General features: G+C 33.2%; 1 protein-coding gene across 2 annotated transcripts in view; it reads right to left on the reverse strand.

Annotated features, from left to right (window-relative positions):
• The window catches only part of LOC148618427 (DNA topoisomerase 3-alpha-like), a 32,830-nt gene extending 12,867 nt beyond the window's left edge, over window positions 1-19,963 (reverse strand). For both annotated transcript variants that reach the window (XM_088577331.1, XM_088577330.1), the window contains exons 1-15: window positions 19,747-19,963; window positions 13,528-13,664; window positions 13,087-13,162; window positions 12,828-12,936; window positions 11,963-12,014; window positions 11,335-11,426; window positions 10,907-11,077; window positions 10,400-10,445; window positions 9,172-9,226; window positions 8,594-8,668; window positions 7,672-7,852; window positions 6,416-6,522; window positions 5,841-5,951; window positions 2,375-2,449; window positions 122-172 (exon numbers count right to left, since the gene is read on the reverse strand). In XM_088577331.1, the coding sequence (XP_088433457.1) occupies window positions 122-172; window positions 2,375-2,449; window positions 5,841-5,951; window positions 6,416-6,522; window positions 7,672-7,852; window positions 8,594-8,668; window positions 9,172-9,226; window positions 10,400-10,445; window positions 10,907-11,077; window positions 11,335-11,426; window positions 11,963-12,014; window positions 12,828-12,936; window positions 13,087-13,162; window positions 13,528-13,664; window positions 19,747-19,887 (1,479 nt within the window). In that variant the 5' untranslated portion in view covers window positions 19,888-19,963. The remainder of the gene's footprint in view (window positions 1-121; window positions 173-2,374; window positions 2,450-5,840; window positions 5,952-6,415; window positions 6,523-7,671; window positions 7,853-8,593; window positions 8,669-9,171; window positions 9,227-10,399; window positions 10,446-10,906; window positions 11,078-11,334; window positions 11,427-11,962; window positions 12,015-12,827; window positions 12,937-13,086; window positions 13,163-13,527; window positions 13,665-19,746) is intronic.
• Between the last annotated feature and the right edge of the window lie 3,578 nt (window positions 19,964-23,541).

Here is a 23,541-nt window from a genome sequence, read left to right on the forward strand (position 1 = left end):
TGAATTTTTCTTGCAGTCCAATGTGCAGTTTGCACCTAACTGTTTTCCCAAATCTCCCTAGCCAAGAAAGTGATGTCCAGTTGTGCAGAATACATAAGAATAAATTAGATATAAAAGTTACCTCAATACTGTTTGGCTGAAATGTATCTCCTTTATTATACACTGGTATAATCTAAAAATAGAATAACATCACAGAAATACATCTAGCCAAATAATTCAAAAGATAAGGCAAAATGAGATTTCAACTGTTGATACCCACACTCCACTTTCTAGTAAATATAGAGGAATCCCCAAAAGTCATTCAGATGGAACTAGAGATTGCCCTTTAAGGGCCTAAAACACCCCACAACCTGTTGAACCCTGTACATTTGAGGACCAATGTTGGACATATTATTCATATTGGACACAATTTTTATAGGGAATAAACAAAGTACTTTTGACACACGATTTTGCAGCCATTTCTTAAACACCCAACTCCAAACTGCAATCATTACTATTATTTTTTTTGACAACACAATGACAAAATATGACTGCAAATTTGCTTTTTCTAACATCAATTTCTGACAATATGCACATCCCAATATGTTTCAAAACAATCCTGCAAGTTGTTGAGGAAGAGTTGCAGACAATTCATGAGACCAAGTTTTGCTGAAAAAGTAGCTGTCACCTCTGCAATTTTTGCCAAAACATAAATTTTTGATAATATTGCAAATCCCAATACGGTAATAACATTCCAATTGAGTTTCATTACAAGCCTTCAAGTCGTTAAGGAGTTGTGGACAATGCATCAGACCAAGTTTTGCTGAAAAATGCCTGTCACTTCTACAATTTTTGCCCAAACATAAATTCCTGACAGTATGCACATCTCCAGGTGATTATATTAAATCCTAAAAAATTTCATAACAATGCTGCAAGCTGCTTTGAAAATATTTCGGACAGACAGACGGGCTAACAGATGGACAGAGTGAAACCTATATACCCCCAAAACTTTGTTTGCAGGGGGTATAAAAACAAAATAGGAGGTACACAATGGCATCATGTGATAAAGAATGTGTGCAAGTATAAATTTCAGCAGTTATACAGGAGATTAGAAAAAGGTCCTATCTTGGTCCATCGATGTCAAAGTCAATGTTTTGTAACAGTTGGAAAAACAAAATAGGAGATAAACAATGGGATCAAGAATGTCGGGAAGTTTCATCAAAATAGGAGATACACAATGGGATCAAGAATGTTGGGAAGTTTCATCAAAATAGGAGATACACAATAGGATCAAGAATGTTGGGAAGTTTCATCAAATTTCAATCAAGTTTAAGAGGATTAGATAAGTATAAGGAGAACCAGACAACATGAACAACAAAAGGGTGCTTCTTTACATTTAAATCTCTCAAAGTGTTTTTTAAAGTTATCATATGAGATATGGATAGATCATGGTTTATCAGAATATATCAGTCATAAGCAAGATGTATTAATATTTATATCAATAACTTTTTATAAAATAATCAACATATACAATGTAGATGTCATTTATAACTTTTTATGATTAAAAGGAAAAAAGTTGAAAAATGTTACTAACAAAAAATCACTTATCATATATGTTATTTTCTAGCTTTATATATTTACAACAGCCATTCAGTATCACAAGTTATACGTAATTTACCATTGATGTTCACTGGAAGCACAGTCTCAAGATTGCGGGAAACAAGATGACTATTTTTTCTATACAAGACATTATAACCTTACATGTTTTCTAACTATGTCTGTGTTAATAACTTACACTTTCTGCATTAGCCATACATCTTTATAAGTAATATAAGCGCTTTCTACCTCATTTTGTTTAGTTTCATTTCATATGATTACTGACCTTGAACTACAGAAACTATTTGAATGTGCAAGCTTCTGGTACCAATATATAAATAGAATACTGAAAATTTGGTTACTTTTATAATCTGGACCAGCTAAATATAGCCATAGGTAAAGTCAGCTCTACATATTTACATTCTACACTAATTTCATGAAACTTGAACAACAAATACTATATGTTCCTTTGCTGTAGTTATTTGAGTATTGAATATTCAGATCATTTAATATAGTTATTGAACTTTTGTATTGAGTTAATTCTTTGTTATCCATCATGCTACCATGCACAAAAAGTACACATATTTTGGGTTATAAGTGCCATATTTGCAAAAATATTTAATTGATTATTAAATAAATTCAATTGCAACACAAATTAATACCCCAAAAACATAATTATTTGACAGAAATAAATAGTTTGTGAAGGACATAGACGAATGGCCTCAGTCACCTCAAATAGATCACAAAAATACAAAATGGCTGACAAGTCCTGGCCACTTTGAGGTGGTATTATAAATACCTTAGCATTCCATCTTTCATATGTGTATACTTCCAGGTAGTTTTTGGCTGTAATCATCAGACCTGATGCTGAAAACTAAACAAAATATGTTTAAAAAACAATGTCAAGATTATAAGTCCCACAACTAATAATCAATCAATAAAAAGGTCAATAAAACAAGATGACAGTAGTTGAACAGTTGGGGCCTGGTGTGGACACAATATTAGTTTTTGACATACCTTAGTATAGGGACTTACAGTTCATTATGGACACAACTGGTTTGGACACAATAAAGCACAAAATTAAAAATTTCAAACTCGGACCAAAAATAAAAAAGTCCATTTTTTAGACTCTAGCCTAAGTTTGTACCTTTTTAACTACAAAACAGTTAAAGATAAACCTACCCTGTAAAATTTTTTAAAACAAAATTTCAAAAGGAACAGATTGACATCCAATCATTAAGATCAGATCAACAATAAGATTTTTACATCAAGTCTAATGATAACACCTAATTTTCCAAAAACTATAGGGCCCTCCACCATGTCGCTAATAGTAATGTGTTAAAATTTCAAAAAGACTGGTTAAGCTTTACTTATGTTTTCATTAATAAACTAAAGTTAAAGGAAGCCACAGACAATGACAGGGTGATACAATTATACGACTGAAAAATGTTTTTGCAGTCGCATAAAAAGCTGTGGAGTTACGAAGAGGACTTTTTTTTCAACAATTTGATGTAGGGTAGATTGCCTATGGAAAATATATTGTGCAGGTATGAAATGAACATGATTTTCTCCAGACCTGTCTTACAGATTTTGGCATTAATGGGAACACAACACAATTGATAGTTAACAATCACACAATGTATCATTTCTCTACCATGGCTGGTTATAACACATTAGTGTTTCAACCAAAACCAAAGTCAAAGTTAATCTGTAACTTCTCATTGTAAGACTACATACAAAATATAAAATCAATTGGTAAAAGCATTACAAAAAAAGAGTGGAAAACTGTTAATTCAAAGAAATTTCTTAAGTCCAGGGGCCATAACTTCTGTAAAAATCATTCAACTGTAACCAGTCAAACTTAATCTGTAACTTCTCATAGTAAGACTATATACAAAAGATAAAATCAATTTGTAAAAGCATTACAAAAAAGTGTGGAAAACTGTAAATTCACTGAAATTTTCTAAGTCCAAGGGCCGTAACATTTGTAAAAATCAATGAACCGAAACCAAAGTCAAAATTAATCTGTACATTCTCATAGTAAGACTACATACAAAAGATAAAATCAATTTGTAAAAGCATTACAAAAAAGTGCAGAAAACTGTAAATTCACTGAAATTTTGAAAAAAGTCCCAGGGCCATAACTTTCGTAAAAATCAACCGTACCCAAAGTCAAACTTAATCTGTAACTCTTCATAGTAAGGCCAAATACCAAAAACAAACTTATTTGGTAAAAGCATTACAAAACAAGAGGGTCCCAGCAGGCTGAATCGCCCACCTGGTTGAAATTTGCCTTTCAAAGGCAATATATTTAACAAGAAGTTGCCCAACAATTTTGACTCAAGAAGTCTTTGGTAGGGCTTATCATAAGGATCATTTCAACAATTGAAAGTTTCTTTTAATCTATCACTGTTTCCAAGATATTGACTGAAAAAAGTCATTCTTCCCCTTTCAAGGGCAATAACTCTTACAAGGAGTAAGGTCTCACTAACCACTTCCGGGTGAAATGGCCACCCCCTATGTAGTACCATAAACACACTGAACCTAGAAATATGGATTGTAAATGCATTATTTGTGTGTATTTGATCAAAAGTAGTTAAAATAAAGCTGAGAATGTGTACTTTAAAATCATTTTTGTAACTTACTACAAAAGTGTATGAATATTGTTTACATGTGTGAGTGATTTGCCTCCATGCTGCCAGTTAGCAGAAAAGGTAAAAATGTTGATTTTCAGTATTTTTCATTCCAGTAAATTTTGTGAAGAATTTCTATGGTCATTGTACCATTAGAATAATGATTTTGAAAGCCTTCTTTTCCAAGCTTTGCAATGGTATGCAACTTCCAGGTGTCATTTGTCCTGGGAATTCACAGTGAAACATTGAAAATTACTTGTTTAACATGTAAAGTAATAGAAACTTTAGAAGTGGTTAGTGAGACCTCATCTGACAACTTCTATCCCTGAAGACTTTTATAGTCCTAATAATAAGGATCATTTCAGCTATTGAAAGAATTTGGCTAAACCTAACGGCTTTAGAGATATATGCGAAAACTACTGTCTGACCCCTACACTGTATGTTCTATTCTTAGTAATGGCTGCCATGTTTTTTGACTGATCAAAAATCCCCACATCAGTTCTATGCAGTACACACTAAGTTTGGTTCCAACTGATCAAATACTGTCAGAGGAGATGATTTTTGAAAGAAATAACATTAAAAATAGCAAAAATCATTGAAAAAGGGCAAAAACTCCAACATGGCTCAACAGATTAAAACCAAAATTTGACAACAGACAGATCTTATCATGCTGAACACTTTTACCCATGTCAGAATTTAGTTAAACCTAACAGTTTTGGACATATATGTGAAAAACTACTGTCTGACCCCTATGTTCTATTTTTAGTAATGGCAGCCATGTTTTTCGACGAATCAAAAATCCCCACAACAGTTCTATACAAGATACCCAAAGAAATATTCATACAAAGTTTGGTTTCAATTGGTCCAGTAGTGTCAGAGAAGAAGATTTTTGAAAGAAATAACATTAAAAATAGCAAAAATCGTTGAAATAACTCCAACATGGCTGAACAGATTAAAATGAAAATTTGACCACAGAATGACCTCTTCATGCTGAACATGTTTACCCCAGTCAGAATTTGGCTAAACGAAACGGTTTTGGAGATATATGTGAAAAACTACTGTCTGACCCCTATGTTCTATTTTTAGTAATGGCGGCAATGTTTTTCAACAAATCAAAAATCCCCACATCTGTTCTATGCAGGATACCCCAAGGAACATTTATACCAAGTTTGGTTCTAATCAGTAAAGTAGTTTCAGAGAAAAAGAGTTTTGTATAATTGTTAACGATGACAACGATGGAGACGACGATGGACGCCAAATGATGGCAATAGCTCACATGGCCTTTGGCCTGGTGAGCTAAAAAGTGTGGAAAACTCAGAAAACTTGTTGCGGGGAACAAAAAGTGATCATCATTCTACAGGGTCATTGTGATGATCTAGGTATAGGTACACATCAAAGCTAGTTTCATGTAACAGTTGCAACAAAAAACTTAACAACCTGATAGAAGTGTTATTGAATTTTTATGCAAGTAAGAGTTAAGTATAATCTTTTATGATATGACTGAATTCTACATTGTGTAACTGTCCACATAAAGGCTATGAAATTAACTTAACCTAAAGCATATCCAGCTATGGTATGTTTTAAATCCTCTATTTTGCTATGAAAACCTATTCTGGATTTTATTCAACAAACCTTTTCTTCAGCAACTTCTATATCCACAGTGGTCTCAAATCCCTGAGCATCTTTAGAGACACAGGCTAAGAAATGACGAACAATAAACTCATACACCCTTTGTTCATTTCCCTAAAGAAGAACATGTATTTTCCTTTTGACATGTTTGTTATATATTTTATAAACATTTCAATATAACACATCCAAAGTCAAATGACAAAAATATTAGGACATAGAGAAATTTCCAGCAAAATGTATTACATTCTTAATTGGAATATTTTAGTGTCAAGAATTATTGGCAATTAAAGAGCATCTTTTATAGGTGTTTTCCAACAGCCCAATTAAATTTGGGTGACCACACATATTCCATAAAATGAGATTTTAAAATATCCTCTCTAAATTTTCATATTTGATTTCATGTTTGTTTTCATACTATTACTGACATGAACTTGAGAATGAGTCAGAATTTATAAAGCATATCTGACAAACCACTTGATGAGAAGATCTACTTTTCTCAATATAACTTCTGGTTGTAAATGATTTGTTTTGGTAAATCAACGGAAAATATCTGCAATCATTGAAGCCCTGTTTGGTACCTGTAAGTTGTCAGTATATTTTGTAGGATGAATGGGAGGATGAGCCTGGTCAGTTTTGTTTCCATTTCTGGGATTAGGTCCTTCCTCAAGAACTCTTCGAGCAAATCCTAAAACAACCATATAAAGACATAATATTAAGAAAAACATCATTAAAATATATTGCTTTTGAACAGCAAAAACCAAAATTGTTGTAAACTAATATGTCAAAAAGGAAAATGATGTTGTAACCTAGAAGAAAGGAAAGAACTTTAAAAAAATTTGTTAGTACAAATTGTCCCAGTCTGCCCCTACCCCTAAACATTCTTTGTCCTATATTTCATGCAAATTTGAACATCTGCAATTTGTCAAATAAATAAACTTACAATTTTTTTTGTTTTGTAAATACTTATGCCTCAAAAAAAAAGCTCTACAATAAATAATAATTAAACTCCACAAACTTCTGGAATCTTGATGTGTAATACATGATTGAGTACCAACCTCCCCAGTTATTATCTCTAGTTTATAGTACAAGAGATGGTCAAAAGTCCAGGGAGAAATATATGATTGAGTATCAACTTCCCCATTTACTGTCCCTAGTTCATAGAATGGGAGATGGTCAAAAGACCAGGAAGTAATATATGATAGAGTAACAACCACCCCAGTTATTGTCCCTAGTTTACAGTATAAGAGGTGGTCAACAGATCAGGAAGTAATATATGACTGAGTACCAAATTTCCCAGTTATTGTCCCTAGTTTACAGTATAAGAGATGGTCAATGGTCCAGGAACTAATATATGACTGAGTACCAACCTCTCCAGTTATTGTCCCTAGTTTACAGTATAAGAGGTGGTCAATAGATCAGGAAGTAATATATGACTGAGTACCAAATTTCCCAATTATTGTCCCTAGTTTACGGTATAAGAGATGGTCAATGGTCCAGGAACTAATATATGACTGAGTACCAACCTCTCCAGTTTTTGTCCCTAGTTTACAGTATAAGAGGTGGTCAATAGATCAGGAAGTAATATATGACTGAGTACCAAATTTCCCAGTTATTGTCCCTAGTTTACAGTATAAGAGATGGTCAATGGTCCAGGAAGTAATATATGACTGAGTACCAACCTCCCCAGTTATTGTCCCTAGTTTATAGTATAAGAGGTGGCCAATAGATCAGAAGTAATATATTATTGAGTACCAAGCTTCCCAGTTATTGTCCCTAGTTTTCAGTATAAGAGGTGGTCAACAGATAAGAAAGTAATATATCATTGAGTACTAACCTCCCCAATTACTGTCCCTAGTTTGTTCTTCCACCAATCCTACTATATTTAACTCTTTAGGGAATATATTAGTCTCAGTCCTAGGGTAACTGATGTATCCTTGAGTATACAACTTTTCTGCTATTTTCATGGTTTCTTTGGCATTAATTCTAAGCTTTCTTGATGCCAATTTTTCTAATTCCTGAAATATAATGTACAAGTAAATCAGATTACATGATGTATATATCTAATAGTACACATGTACTGTATTTCACTGTCAATGATGTTCAGGACTATTATTTCAACCCATTTATGAAGTAAGACATTTAAATATCTTTAACAAATGCTTTCCAATAATATAAATCCTAAATAAAACTTTAGAATCTGTGATTACCTTATTGAAAATTAAATATTTTATTTTTTTATTTTTTTTTAAAGAAAAAAATCAAATACTGAAAAGGTTAATAATAACATATTACACATAGTATGGGGAGGGTTATGATCATGCCAAAATACTTTAACCAAGCCATATTTCTTGCACCTGTCCCAAGTCAGGAATTTCTGGCCTCTGTATGTCTTGTTTCATTTTCACCTTTGTTTTATTTTTATGTTACTTGAGTATATAGGGACAACTCTTTCACTGTACCTGTGTACAATGCTGTTTTGAGGCCAGCTGCAGCCTGCCCTGCGGTGTGAGGGTTTCCTTGCCGTTCATTGAAGACCAATGAGTGGCCTTGGGCTCACATTTTCATCCAGGTAGGGTTGTTGTATCTTTGTCATATTCACCATGTTTATTCTCGTTATATATGATATCAGTGCCTTAAACTTATTGAGAGCAATGCAACCAAAGTTGCTCTTGGATGAACAATTAGAGAAGATAAGCCCCTTTTAGATTGATATAACAGAAAATTATAAAATATCATAAGCATAACAGTGTACCTACCACAGTATCTAAAGCTACAGGTCTCCATTTACTCTTGGTTTTAGACTTGACATCAGTGACTGTAGCTATTGGTGTCTAATATATATAGAGACATGAAGAATTAACCATGTTACAGCTATCATTAAGTGTCACTGCCATCACCAGTAATAATTTGTTTTCTTATTTTTTAAAAAAATAAGATATGTCACTGTATGAGAAACAGTTTTCACATAAACAGTTTTTATACCCTTTAGTAAAGAGCAATAAAACTAAATTAGTTCAGCGCATAAATAATTCCACTTTCAACAGTAATACAATTAAATTGTTTCTTTAACTACATCAAAATCACATTAACTTTTAGCTGTTGCAATATCAGAATGACTTATAAAATGTTTTGAATTCATTTTATTAGTTTTAATGCATCTATAAAAAGACAATATCTTCATTAAAACATCAAAAAAAATCTTTAAAATCATAAGTAACTTTACTTTTTGGTAGTGTTCATACAGCACTAAATGTGTTACAGATAATATTTCTGTAAGGCAGATGACCATTTAGAAAACTTTAAATACTTGTCATGTTCATTTTAAATTGATTACCTCTATGCAGTGCTCATACAACACTAAACATGTCAAATGGTCGAAGAGACGATTTCTGAAAAAAATGGTAATGAAATGGCCAATATGTATCATTAATAATAATAAGATAATTAAATGGAAAAAATGAATAATCCAAAATAAGATCAAGAGTGCCAAACTGCACAGATTAACAAGTGCACAGAAATTTTTCCATGCAAGATTTAATCTTCAAGAATTTTTGGCAAAAGTAATTATATTTTGGTTATTCACGATAACCAATTGATTATCCAATTTATTATATAGAATTTCTTGATAATTCATTGCTATTTTCTACATAATATTATTATTTGAAACGCAAACAGTTCATTTATTCAAAGAAATTTCTCTTTGTTCTTTGGTCTACTTCTCTTGATTCTCTCAGTTCATTATTTTGATGTGACTTATAGGTCCAATAGGCCGGGTGTTTCATCTCCTGATTAATTCTTACTTTTTTATTTAATGTGTAACACATGTCACTATAATAAACAAATGACTTACTAACATACGTATTGACATTGGGGGACTGATATAAGTGTGGTGTTGTGGCATGAGAAAGTCTGAGAGTAAAATTACAGAATTTATTTCACATGTGAATTATCAATTTTTTTACAGAAGGAACATTCCATAAAATCACTCCTATCTATTTAGTAATGAAAATTTTTTTTTTTTCAAATGGCAATATTTTACCTGATTTACAGGATAGGGTCAATTTACCATTCTAATGCAACATTTGTTCTAAAGTGGAACTACATGATTAACTTTCACACACAGACAGAGTTATTTTTGTAATTGTTATTTTCAATGATATATTTGACAAATGCATCAGAATGGAGATAATTATTGAAGATCTTAATTTGAAGGAAGCAAATATCTGTTTATTGACAGCCCTTGAACATCACCACAGTAAACCCAATTTACAACCATCCAATGTACAATTTACAACCATCCAATGTACAATTTACACCTCCATATCTTCATAATTCAATACAGTTATCTCCAGGTTAATGATGGATGAAGCTTTGCTATAAAATCCTAACTTTCTCAGATGTTTGTAATAGAATATTACTGCATTGTACACAACATGAACATGACATGAGTTACAATGTAGTGTCATTAAATAGTATCTTTTATATGATATTATTTCACTTAACATATAAATATCATGAAATTTGTTTTAAAATATTGAAATATCTTGATATCAGAAACAAACCTTTTCCAGGTAAAGTCAACATTCCCATCTTCATGTGTATGTGACACTACAATGGATAGAAATCGTACTGTACTAAGAAAATCAACTTACATAAGTTACAAAACTAGGTATCACAGAGATGGAATCCATATCTGTTGGCCCCACTGTGGTAAGTTCAAGGTCATATGTTACCAACAATGGAATTCATACTTTGTCTTGAGCTGATCTACCCTAAAGCCCGATATCAAATGCTACAGACTGGGCACAACTTGCTATGGACAGACACACATATGGACAGATGGACAGACTGACCACAAAGGGACATCTGCCACTTTTTCATAGAGGGTTATCAGCAAATCTGACATTAGATTTACTATTGTATGGATTCTATGAAAATTATTTATTCAAAATATGAATACTGAATGCTTCATTATATTAAAATAAAGAACACCTTTGTAGACATTCCTATGATTTGAAACTGAAGTATTGATTTGACTATAACTATTTAAAACACTACTATCCACTTACCTTTCAACTTCCAAAATGGTTCCGGTATGAAAGCTTGAACCTGCTTGTATCTCTCTACAACAAAGCCCATAGTTGGAAACTGACAACTACCATAACTTATCAACTGATCAGCTAATACATTAGGAAAAATCTTTTGTAATCTCAGAGTCTGAAATCTTGTAAATGCTGCACCTATAAAAATAAAATTGTTTGTATGATTACTTACTATAAGTACAACAGGTCCTAGCAAAAACAAGAATCAATAAACTGTTAACCAAAAAAATGCATAGTATTGGCCTTTTTACTTACAGTAGGTAAAAATGTTAAGGCAGTTGCCACTTTTTTACAAAATGAACAAAAATGTTAACAAAAAGAAAAAAGTACAATTAAACAACACATCTCCTTACTTTGAAGGGTAGACACAAGAAATCAATAATAAGACAACATGCCTATCCTCAAATCTAGTTCTTGTCTGACATCAACTGCATCACTAACATTTTTATCAGGGGGTATTAGATTCTGACACGCTCTCTGTATAGCTCTGTAAGATAATATATCAACTATGACAACCAGATGTAAACATGGACATAAGAACTTGATTCAATGAACAGTTGTGTAAGGTTTTATACTGTATTAATTCCCCTACTATGATATATAAGACTGCCAAAAATATGTTATAGACCTTGGGTCTGCCTATTTTTTTTTTTATATCTATAGCCAGATATTAATCTACAGGGCACCTTGCATAAAGTCTATAATACCAGTTTTCAACAACTATAATCTGCATGAAATACAACTACAGTAATAGCCAACTTGTATCACACGTCCACTTTACTAATATGTCTCCAATAAGTACTCATTTTAGTTTTTAAGTACAAAATGTGTTACAAAAAAAACCACTAAAATTGTGATTTTAGGGCTTTCAAGGGCAATAACCCTAATAAGGAGTAGTCACTCAATTTGGAATTTGGAAACTTTTATACATTATGTCATTAGACATGTAATTGAATAAAGGTCTACGATTATATGCAATTTAGCTTTATTGTCACCTCTACAGATATTTCAATTGATACATACGGAGGAGTAATCTCTGAAAACCTGGCTCTGTGAATCTGAATATTTGGTTTAACTGCAAAAAAATCAAAGCACACAAAAATTATAATTAAGGAATGTATCTTATTTTTAACATGTAGTACAAAACAACCTGGTTTGTGGCAGTTACAGATTTTAAACTGTGTGGTTTATTAAAAGTGTAAACTGACCCTAACCAGGTTATTGAGTATAACCTGTTCAGAAATTTGAAACATTCCTAATAATTTAATTTCCAACGTATGATGATCCAAAAATATTAATTAATCCCTCATAATTAAAACGTTATTTTGTTTGGAAATATTTGAATAGTGGAGTGTGGACCAATCAACATTTATGATGTCATAGTACCAAGCCAGATATTCAAAATAACCTGGTTTGCTCAAAGCGAACCAACCAATCAGAAAGCTTGTTACAATTCAAATAAAGTTAGATAATACCATTGCCTGTACAGTTAGTCAATGTACTACTAGTGTGCACCATGGGCATTGAGTTTATTTCAAATAGACAGAAAAAATATAACAGTCATTCCTTATAATTTAATCTTGGTATCAAACAAATTTGAGAAATAAATCAGCAAATAAGGTTGATGACATAACAGTCACATGACAAAATTTGGTCTATGAGATGATGGACAAAATGTGTTGTCCAATCAGAAAGCGTGTTACATCTGAAATTAAATTACAGTTAAATATCAGACACTTTAATTATATGTCCATTCAAATTTATCAAGGCTATATCTTTTTCTTACAAAGCTAAAATATTCTAATTAAAAAGAGTTCTATTTATACAGACTTAATCACTTTATGCCTGTTGAAATCATTCTTCTGATAAAGTAACCAATCCATTGTACCTGCTTTACAAACTTGAATGACTTCGTATCCTATATTTTCTCCTTCTCTATCACAATCAGTCCATATAATTAAATGTTGACAGCCCCGAACTTCACGCTCAAGTGTCCTCTGTAATCATATAATATCTGGTAGGAAAATCATGGGATAAAAAAATTGATAAGAATTCATCAAGTAAAATATGAGAACCTAAAAAACTTTTTTTTTATTCCTTATAAACATCAAAGCAAACAGTGTGAAAGGAAATACAGGTCAACTTACTTTAATATCAGTCATATTTTCAGGGCAGTATTTTTCTACAGGAACATCAAACAATGCAGCAGGACTACAACTATACCTTCAAATGAAATACTGTTTTAATCAACATTTTAAAAACAAAATTTGAAAAAAAAACTTTTATTGATGCAGCCTCTAAATTAATTATACATAATTTACTCTTCTTATATCAAGAACCAATTAATTCCGAAATTTAGATAAACAGCAACATTAATTGCAACACTACTTCAATACTAGTACGTGTAGATGTAATGCAATTGAAAAAAAAAACATTTGGGAAATTGAAGTATGGTGTAGTAAATTACATTTATCAAATACAATATACCGGTAATATATTTTTTGTACATGTATTACTAAATGTATATCTTTTAAAATGTTCTAAAGGTAATACTTTTCTAAGAATATTAAATTCTCTAGTGGCCTTACCATTTTCGATACTGTCCAATAAAATCCATTCCAAGAAGATGGCCTGATACACTTGTCATTGTCATAGTACAGTTGTTCATATTTAAGATATTGAAATCAAACTCATAAATTTTGTTGAATCTGGAAAAACCTTCACGCTGCAAAGTAAAAAGAGCCTAATAGCGAAATGCAAAGTCAAAGGAACCTGAATAACCTATAGCAGTGTCAAGGCAGCCTGAAAAATCTAAAGCAAGACCCTGAATAACCTACATACAAAGTAAACAGTCTGAAAAACTTATTCCAAAGTAAAAGAAGCCTGAATAACCTACATACAAAGTAAACAGTCTGAAAAACTTATTCCAAAGTAAAAGAAGCCTGAATAACCTACAAACAAAGTAAACAGTCTGAAAAACTTATTCCAAAGTAAAAGAAGCCTGAATAACCTACATACAAAGTAAACAGTCTGAAAAACTTATTCCAAAGTAAAAGAAGCCTGAATAACCTACAAACAAAGTAAACAGTCTGAAAAACTTATTCAAAGTAAAAGAAGCCTGAATAACCTACATACAAAGTAAACAGTCTGAAAAACTTATTCCAAAGTAAAAAAAAGCCTGAATAACCTACAAACAAAGTAAACAGTCTGAAAAACTTATTCCAAAGTAAAAGAAGCCTGAATAACCTAATGCAAAGTTCATGTGTTTCCATTTACATTAAAGCAAAATTTTCAGAATGGGAAGTTATTAATTATGTTATTGTGGTTTAATATATGACAGATACACGATTACAAAATGATCTCAATAGAGTACAAGACCTGGCCCGCATGTAGGCAAAAACAATTCCCAACTTGGGTATAATCCCACCACCCATATTTTCCTGAAACAGTCTCACTGGGGCATGTCATTATTTACCCGGTTTTCTATCAAGAGCTGTGTGACATACATGAACAAGTTCATATAAGTAGAGCAGCTCCTTGTTAGAAAACACAGCCAATAGTGACAGGTCTAGAGTCCTGTGCAAGCCGCAGACAACACATTCTCCTATGTTTAAATGTACTCCCTTTTAATTTGTCTTTATACAGCTGTTTTTTCATAAATAACATGTGTTTGCAAGGTGTTACTGTAGATTCAATTTATATAAATGGTCTCAGGACCAAGTACATTGTATTAAACAGGTAATGCAAGGTTTGAATTAACAGTAAAAGGAATAAGGGTCCTTTTGATTAACAGTTTCGCTATGGAAACAATGCTTTATCAACAGCAAAGATCCCATGACTGATAAAACATGATTTTAAAGATGTTTTAATATGATACACATGTATTTGTCATCAATCTTATCCAAATTCCTGGATTGCCCTCATTGGTGAATGTTTCTATCTATGTGAGGAAACACTATCAAAAAAGGGTCGAATATCCATGGCCATTGACAGTTGCCCCATTTTGATTGTTTCATCACATAGATAGAAACAAGTGCCTGTGATGTGTACAGTGATTTCTGCTTCATACACAACAATTTTAAGGCTTTTTTAGGTTCTCAGATCATTGTCCAGATTTTTTAGCACTTCACCTGTCATTTCTTTTAGGTTTACACTGTGCTTGATTCTTTTGTATTGTCCACCTTCACAATAATTATCATGCAAGCAGATGCCATTCTACGAAATTGTTTGTCACACCTGCGATGAATGGCGAATTTCATTTTGAACCAAGAACCAAATGGTTTCGCCATAAAGTGTTCCTTAAATACTTTGATGGTAACATAGATCGACAGGTCAGTGAGGATTTTTAAAGTAAAATTTAATGTTATTTTCATTTTCGGCAAATAGGGTCTGCAGATTCTTAAACCCAGTAATAAACAGGTACTATCTATAAAAAAAAAGATAGCCGACGCATTAAAATTTTACTTCTAAGTTTCTACATTTCTTCAGGAAGTTATAGAAAATATTTATAAATCCTTAATTTCTTTCAAGAAAATAACACATGGCACACAATTTCAAATTTTCAATATAGTTTTTTCAAACACAATTTCAAATTTTCTATACAGTTTTTATGAACTCCACTAAGTTATCAGTATTTAGCCAACCGGGAAAAAGAATTGCTATCAGGTGACTTGCATTTCCACAAAAGAGCGTCCTTAAGGTCAAAGGGTAAAAAGCAAATCTAACTATACCAACTGCATCAGGAAAATGTTAGCCTACAGGCAGTCAAAAAAGAAAATTCCATTGTTTTTCCAGTGCATAGGTAAAGTTCTTTGTCAAGCATGCATTTGATTGTCATCTGATTTTGTGAGGAATGCCACCTAGCAGACCATTAATTGTCATCTGATTTTGTGAGGAATGCCACGTAGCAGACCATTAATTGTCATCTGATTTTGTGAGGAATGCCACCTAGCAGACCATTAATTGTCATCTGATTTTGTGAGGAATGCCACCTAGCAGACCATTAATTGTCATCTGATTTTGTGAGGAATGCCACGTAGCAGACCATTAATTGTCATCTGATTTTGTGAGGAATGCCACCTAGCAGACCATTAATTGTCATCTGATTTTGTGAGGAATGCCACCTAGCAGACCATTAATTGTCATCTGATTTTTAAGGAATGCCACCTAGCAGACCATTAATTGTCATCTGATTTTGTGAGGAAGGTCACCTAGCAGACCATTAATTGTCATCTGATTTTGTGAGGAATGCCACCTAGCAGACCATTAATTGTCATCTGATTTTGTGAGGAATGCCACCTAGCAGATCATTAATTGTCATCTGATTTTGTGAGGAATGCCACCTAGCAGACCATTAATTGTCATCTGATTTGTGAGGAATGCCACCTAGCAGACCATTAATTGTCATCTGATTTTGTGAGGAAGGTCACCCAGCAGACCATTAATTGTCATCTGATTTTGTGAGGAATGCCACCTAGCAGACCATCAATTGTCATCTGATTTTGTGAGGAATGCCACCTAGCAGACCATTAATTGTCATCTGATTTTGTGAGGAATGCCACGTAGCAGACCATTAATTGTCATCTGATTTTGTGAGGAATGCCACGTAGCAGACTATTTAATTGTCATCTGATTTTGTGAGGAATGCCATCTAGCAGACTATGAATTGTCATCTGATTTTGTGAGGAAGGTCACCTAGCAGACCATTAATTGTCATCTGATTTTGTGAGGAATGCCACCCAGCAGACCATTAATTAGTTCTGTTTGTTTTATTGTAGGTTGAAAATCATTATTAAAATATGAATCTAATTTTGAATGCATAACAGGATTTTTAGGGAATACAGTAAATCACAATGGCAAACTTATAAAAAGAAATAGAATTTGAGCTGATTAGATAATGTTAGTAAACACCTCTTGACCTGACCTTGATGACTTATGATCCACTTGTGCAAGCCCCAGTTCTTCTTACAGAAATGTCCATATTTGTAAATTAATTGCACTAAAAATTGGTTGCACCAGAAACAGGTTAAACCACTATGTTATTTACTGAGCTCTTATCCAATATAATTATTTGAAAATAAACATTTTCAAAAGTAAGGTATCGACAATAATGTGTGGCTGAAGACTGAATTCTACAGAACTGTGACAGAAATACAAATCTTACATGTATGTTGAAGGGGAAGGGATAGCTCTGGGACACCGAATCATGGAACTAACACATTTATTCTTCCAATGCCACCCTTTCAGTGCTGCCATGCGATTCTTGGATGCCTCATTATCTGAAATGCCACATCAATCGCTTGTTACGTGCAACCATTTTTGTGTGTTACTTTTAACGCCATTTTTATTTGTTTTGATTTAACTGGTTGCTTATTGAAATGCTCTTACGATGTTCTAACATTGCCAAATCGGAAACTAGTCCCTGTTTAAAGTCTAAATTCATACTTCTTATCCTGAACCCATTCATGCCATAATTTCATACGATTTTGTGTATGAATAATTTCAAAAACATCCAATCTTGACTTGCACATTGCCTTGAATCAAATTCCCAGACGGCCCGGGTTCGATTCCCGGCATCAGAGCTTCAATTTGCCCTGTGCAGGCCTGGGTGTTAAAAGAATAGGCCTGCAGCAGCGCTAAGCTTGTCGTATAAGGCGACTAAATAGTGCTCAGAAACCTAGCCAGGGGTTAGGCGCTCTGCCCACAGAGCAACTGGGATGTGTGCCCCAGGTGGTGGAATGGGGTACCCCTGGCGTGTTACATGCTGGGGTTGTCAGGCTATAATACGGAAAACCTGACCGCAAACCATAGTGGTGCACAGTGTTGGGAAAGATGCCACTTTCCTCGCACGTTAAAGAACCCTGCTGTGGTATTCTCCAGGAGTAGGAACCTTTGCGCTCCGCCACAGGAGGCTAAATTGCCCGACCTTACCCATCCCCCCTTTTTCCAGTGGCAATCAAAATTTGTCGACCCTATTATCCTTGTGACCCATCCTTTTTTCTCATTTCATGTTCATTGTTTGAATATAGCTGAAATATTGCTGCTCGGACGTTAAACTCCAACAAACAAACATGAATCAAATTCAATATCTATTTATAACTAAGAGTAATGTAAATGGGAATAACTTTTGGATTAAACAAAGATTACTGAAATTCTGTGTTTGTCATGTCCAAAAAATCATGCTTCCGTTTCTAAACAAAAGGCTCCCAGGAGCCTGAATCGCTCACCTTGTTGAATTTTGCCTTTCAAAGGCAATAAATTAAACAAGAAGTTGTCCAACAATTTTGACTCAAGAAGTCTTTGGTAGGACTATCACAAGTTCTTTCCAACAACTGAAAGTTTCTTTTAATCTATCATAGTTTTCAAGATATTGACTGAAAACTATTAAAGAAAAAAAGTCATTTTTCCCCTTTCAAGGACAATAACTCTTACAAGGAGTCTGAAGACTTTTGGTAGTCCTAATAATATGGATCATTTCAGCTATTGAAAGAATTTGGATAAACCTGACCGTTTTGGAGATATATGTGAAAAACTACTGTCTGACCCCTACGTTCTATTTTCAGTAATGGCGGCCACGTTTTTCAACAAATAAAAAATCCCCACATCAGTTCTGTGCAGTATACCCAAAGGAACATTCATACCAGTTTGGTTTTAATTGGTCAAGTAGTGTCAGAGAAGAAGATTTTTTAAAGAAATAACATTAAAAATAGCAAAAATCGTTGAAAAAGGGCAATAACTCCAACATGGCTTAACAGATTAAAACCAAAATTTGACCAGAGATAGATCTCATCATGCTGAACACTTTTACTTGTGTCAGAATTCAGCTAAACCTAATGGTTTAGGAGATATATGTGAAAAACTACTGTCTAACCACTATGTTTTATTTTTAGTAATGGTGGCCATGTTTTTTCGACGAATCAAAAATCCCCACATCAGTTCTATGCAGTATACCCAAAAAACATTCATACTAAGTTTGGTTTCAATATGTCAAGTAGTGTCAGAGGAAAAGATTTTTGAAAGAAACAACATTAAAAATAGCAAAAATCCTTGAAAAAGGGCAATAACTCCAACATGGCTTAACTGATTAAAACCAAAATTTTACCAGAGATAGATCTCATCATGCTGAATACTTTTACCCCAGTCATAATTCAGTTAAACCTAACGGTTTAGGAGATATATGTGAAAAACTACTGTCTGACTCCTATGTTCTATTTTTAGTAATGGCAGCCATATTTTTAGACAAATCAAAAATCCCCACAACAGTTCTATGCAGGATACCCCATGGAACATTCATACCAAGTTTGGTTCTAATTAGTCAAGTAGTTTCAGAGGAGAAGAGTCTTGTATAATTGTTAATGACGATGACGGACGAAGATAACAGACAATGATGACGGACGACGACAACAGACGCCAAGTGATGGCAATAGCTCACCTGGCCTTTGGCAAGGTGAGCTAAAAAAAAACATGCCTCCAAAAAAAAAGGGTTGAGTGGAGGAACTTGAATCACAACAGAAAATAACTTTCTTTGTTCCCAATCAAGATAATGTACAATCAAATTCAAACAAAGGGAATACAACTGAGTATGACGAACCATCAAAAAGGGAGAGTAACAAGACAAGAGTAACGATCATGTCATTCATAATCCTGGTCACGATATACAACCGAACAAAATCTAAAAAATACACTGAAAACCTACCATTGACCAGACTATGACCCAGAATCATATATGACACTTTATAACATGCAAATAAGTGAATATGACATCAGTTATGAGATTGGCGAACTCTTCTAATTATAGTTTATACTACCTTTCTACTACTTCCTCTTGACATGACATTAGCAATAGATTTAGCAGCATCGTTTTTTTCAGCAACGTTTAGAATTCGGACCATTTTCGTGCACTTAGTTCTAGAGCTGTAACAACGTTTGAAAAGTCTTAAACGATTCATTCATATTACAGATATCATGATATGTCGGTAAAGTTAAAGTAACCGCTTCAAGTTTCTGGTTCCTAAGAAAAAAATATCAAAGGAATATACGACAAATACTTTCCGGGAACCAGTCAAATGGATACTTACAAACTGCCAAACGAGATCTATGTAAAAAATGAAACGAAGACAAACTACAAAAAAGACAGTGTTATTTACTTGAATTTTTAATGTCAAATATGGTTCCAATTTTTGCCCGTTGTGTATATAAAATGTTTTATAGACGAAAACATGCATTCATTTAGTATAATGTTTTTAAAAGAGTATATATAGATTGACAGAAATCACAAAGTTTAGATAAGTCTCATGTTCCCTGATTTAAAAGAGTAATCAAGGGAACCAAGCTTATAGCGGTAATCAAAAGAATGTAATCAAGGGACAAAGACCAGACATGGAAAACAGACATACACAACAAAGAACATAAAGTAACTAAAATCATACATACAAAGTAACAAAAGCAAATGAGCAACTTTGACTCCACTAAAAACTGGGAGCATGGACCAGGTGCACCGGTAGGGTAAGCGTCCTCTGCTTTTCTAGAAACACCCGCTGAGTTGCTCATAAAAAGTCAAGTCCGGGGTAGACAAACGAGGAAAGGAAAACTATGACCCGTTGAATAAATCAGTTTTCATGGTGCAGATGGATACACCATAACGATCCACGAGTTCATGATGACGACCATAAAACTTCTGTAGTGATGACTTCTTGTAGCAACATAACCCTGTTCCAGAAGCCTATTTGTTAGAGTTCTAGCGCGATACAAAAAGTCTGCGTAATTTCGGCAAGCTCTGGCATAATGTATGAGTTGTGATATGAACACTCCATACGCAGGTGCTGAAGGGATGTTGCCACAGATGAAAGGAAAGTTGACAATTCTGCATGAAAAGTCATCACGTTTGTTGTCAAGTTTGGTCAATAGTTTTCTTTTACCATCGATTACTAAGTGTAGATTTAAAAGTGTTATAATATAAAGTATTTGTCGATACAAGTCGTTTCGGTCATACTACCATCTCGGCCATAGTCACTTCGTCCGTAGTTATCTCGGCCACAGTATATTTCGTCCACACATTAAAATATTGTCGTCTGCTTTAAATATTACACCAATTTGTATTAAAAAAAACTCCTTAAAGTAAAATAAATATGGGTATAAAATAAAAATTGTTGATAGTAGCACAATCACTTTTGACAATATTCAAATGAAATGTACATCGAAAGTTCATATCCACTTCATTCATATATATGGCAACACCGCCTGCACTAAGCCCTTTTGAATTTGTTTGCTTAAATAACTAATTTAAATATGTAATGAATTGAGACGGTCTGTTACGTTTGACAATTATTAAAATATGAATTGATAAAAGATATTTGTTTTTGTTATCTTGCTTTTTGTGGTTTGGTTTATTGGTAGTGTGTCATAAGCTGTTGTCGCTGGGCATCTTTTACAATAACTATGTTCTTTTATTGATGTGTAATATGTAATGTAAATCAGAACTTCAACTATGATGATGACTTGTGTCAAAATTCTTTCAGGGAGCAGGGACATGGAAACGTTTTATTAAAATATTGTCCAATAAATAAATGATATTTTAACAAGAAGAGTTATTTTCATGTAGTTCGAATAATAAAAAATGGGTGTGTCATTTTTTCCAGAAGGGCTGGAGAGGGATACTTTCTTTTCTTTATCAGCTTTAGAGGGGGCACATTTTTTTTCTAGGAGACCCCCTTCCTTGTGTCTTATGATAATATAAATCACTAAGACATGCACTTTTATGGATCACAGATTTACTTACAAAAAAGGAACAAGTAAATTAAGGTAAAAATACTTGGATAGATTCTGCTGCATTTCGGTATTTTTTTAAGTAATTCAGCATGAGCTGTACATGCATGGTTTTTTTTATCCATGATCGATTTAACATGCCGGTCGAAAACATGTGCAAAGACCGTAATTTAGTCCCTGCAATAAAAAGTGGCGGACTCTCTATAGTGATCAGTCGGTCCGTCAGTATGTCCGTAACAAATTGTGTCGTGGCTGTTACTTTTTTGTCGTTTGGCGTAAGCTTTTGATATTTGGCATGAGGGTATATCATTTCAAGACGATGTGTCCTTTATCATGGTTGTTGTCATATGACCTTGAACTTTGACCTCAAGGTAAATTTTATGCTTTTTGCATGACAGACTCATGGCCTGACTAACTTTTATGGAGGTATATCAGTTCAGGAAAATATCTTACGTACCATTTTGGTAACCTTTCATCTTTGATCTTGAGCTTTGACGTCAGGGTCAAATTAATTATTTTTGCATAACTGATTTGTGTCTGGACTGTATTGAGTTTTGAGTGACAAATCTAATGTGTTGTGCATGCCTGATGTACCAGAGATGGATTCCATCTCAATGATATCTAGTAACAGGTGTATGGTATTGTGAGTATTGGTAGTCATAAATGAGAATCAACATATTTATCCTGCGATTATTGTCTTCATGAACAAATATAAGGCGTCGAAATACAACTGTGCTGTATTTTGTACATGTACACTTTAACCTGTATATTTAGTCCAGACCCAATGTTATCTAAGATTACTTTGAAGCTGTGTTCTTCAAGAAACGTGAATTTTCAATTTATTATCTTGAATTTTCAACATTTTATCTTAAATTTTCAAGAAATTATCTTGAATTTTCAACTAATTATCTTGAATTTTCAAGTTATTATCTTGAATTTTCAATTCATTATCTTGAAATTTTAACTTATTGTCTTGAATTTTCAAGAAAAATCCCGAAAACATAAAAAAAAAATGGGTGCCGTCCTCGACTTTCGTATGAAATGCTTTGGTAGGAAATAAATTATAGAGGACGAAGTCCTCAAAATTACACCATATATAAAAATTCTGTTTTCTGAACGGTTGATAACAAGACTTAGTGTATCTTACACATATTTTTAAAATATATAAGTACTAAGTTTAAGAATCAGGCAAACTGTGTATAAGGTTGGGCACACGGGAATAACACGCAGGAGATTTTATTGCATTACCTAAGTATTTATATACCTTCCAGAAAAAAACATCAAAGTAGTTGTATGTAAACTTTGCCTTTTAAGATATATATTTAGTTGAAATACACTATGGAAAAATGGTTGGAAAAATTTCCCACACTTTTCCACTATATAAACAGTCAATATATATATATATATATATATATAGCTGATATATATATGTGTGTGTGTGTGTGTGTGTGTGTGTGTGTGTGTGTGTGTGTGTGTGTGTGTGTGTGTGTGTGTGTGTGTGTGTGTGTGTGTGTGTGTGTGTGTGACATATGCTTCAGGGCGAATTTAAATAACTTTTTGGTTGTTTTCAAGATGTGTTGAATACAATTTAATCGTAACAGACCAATTTAAGATCAATGATGTGCCATCCATTGCCTGATTCCTATACAGAATGGTACTTAATTTATTAAAGGAGAGTCAATATTAGAGCCAGTAGAAATATAATTCAAAGATTTAACTATGATACGATGACGATAATCTTTACGGATAAGTTTATTCAAATATTTTTCCAGACTACAAGGATTCTGTTTAAACTTTCGAGCTTTATTTATTACATTACCGAAAAACTAGGATGTGAA

This window comes from Perna viridis, chromosome 4 (genome assembly GCF_037379345.1).
Source record: "Perna viridis isolate PV_CMFRI_1.1 ecotype Kerala chromosome 4, ASM3737934v1, whole genome shotgun sequence".
NCBI lineage: Eukaryota > Metazoa > Mollusca > Bivalvia > Mytilida > Mytilidae > Perna > Perna viridis.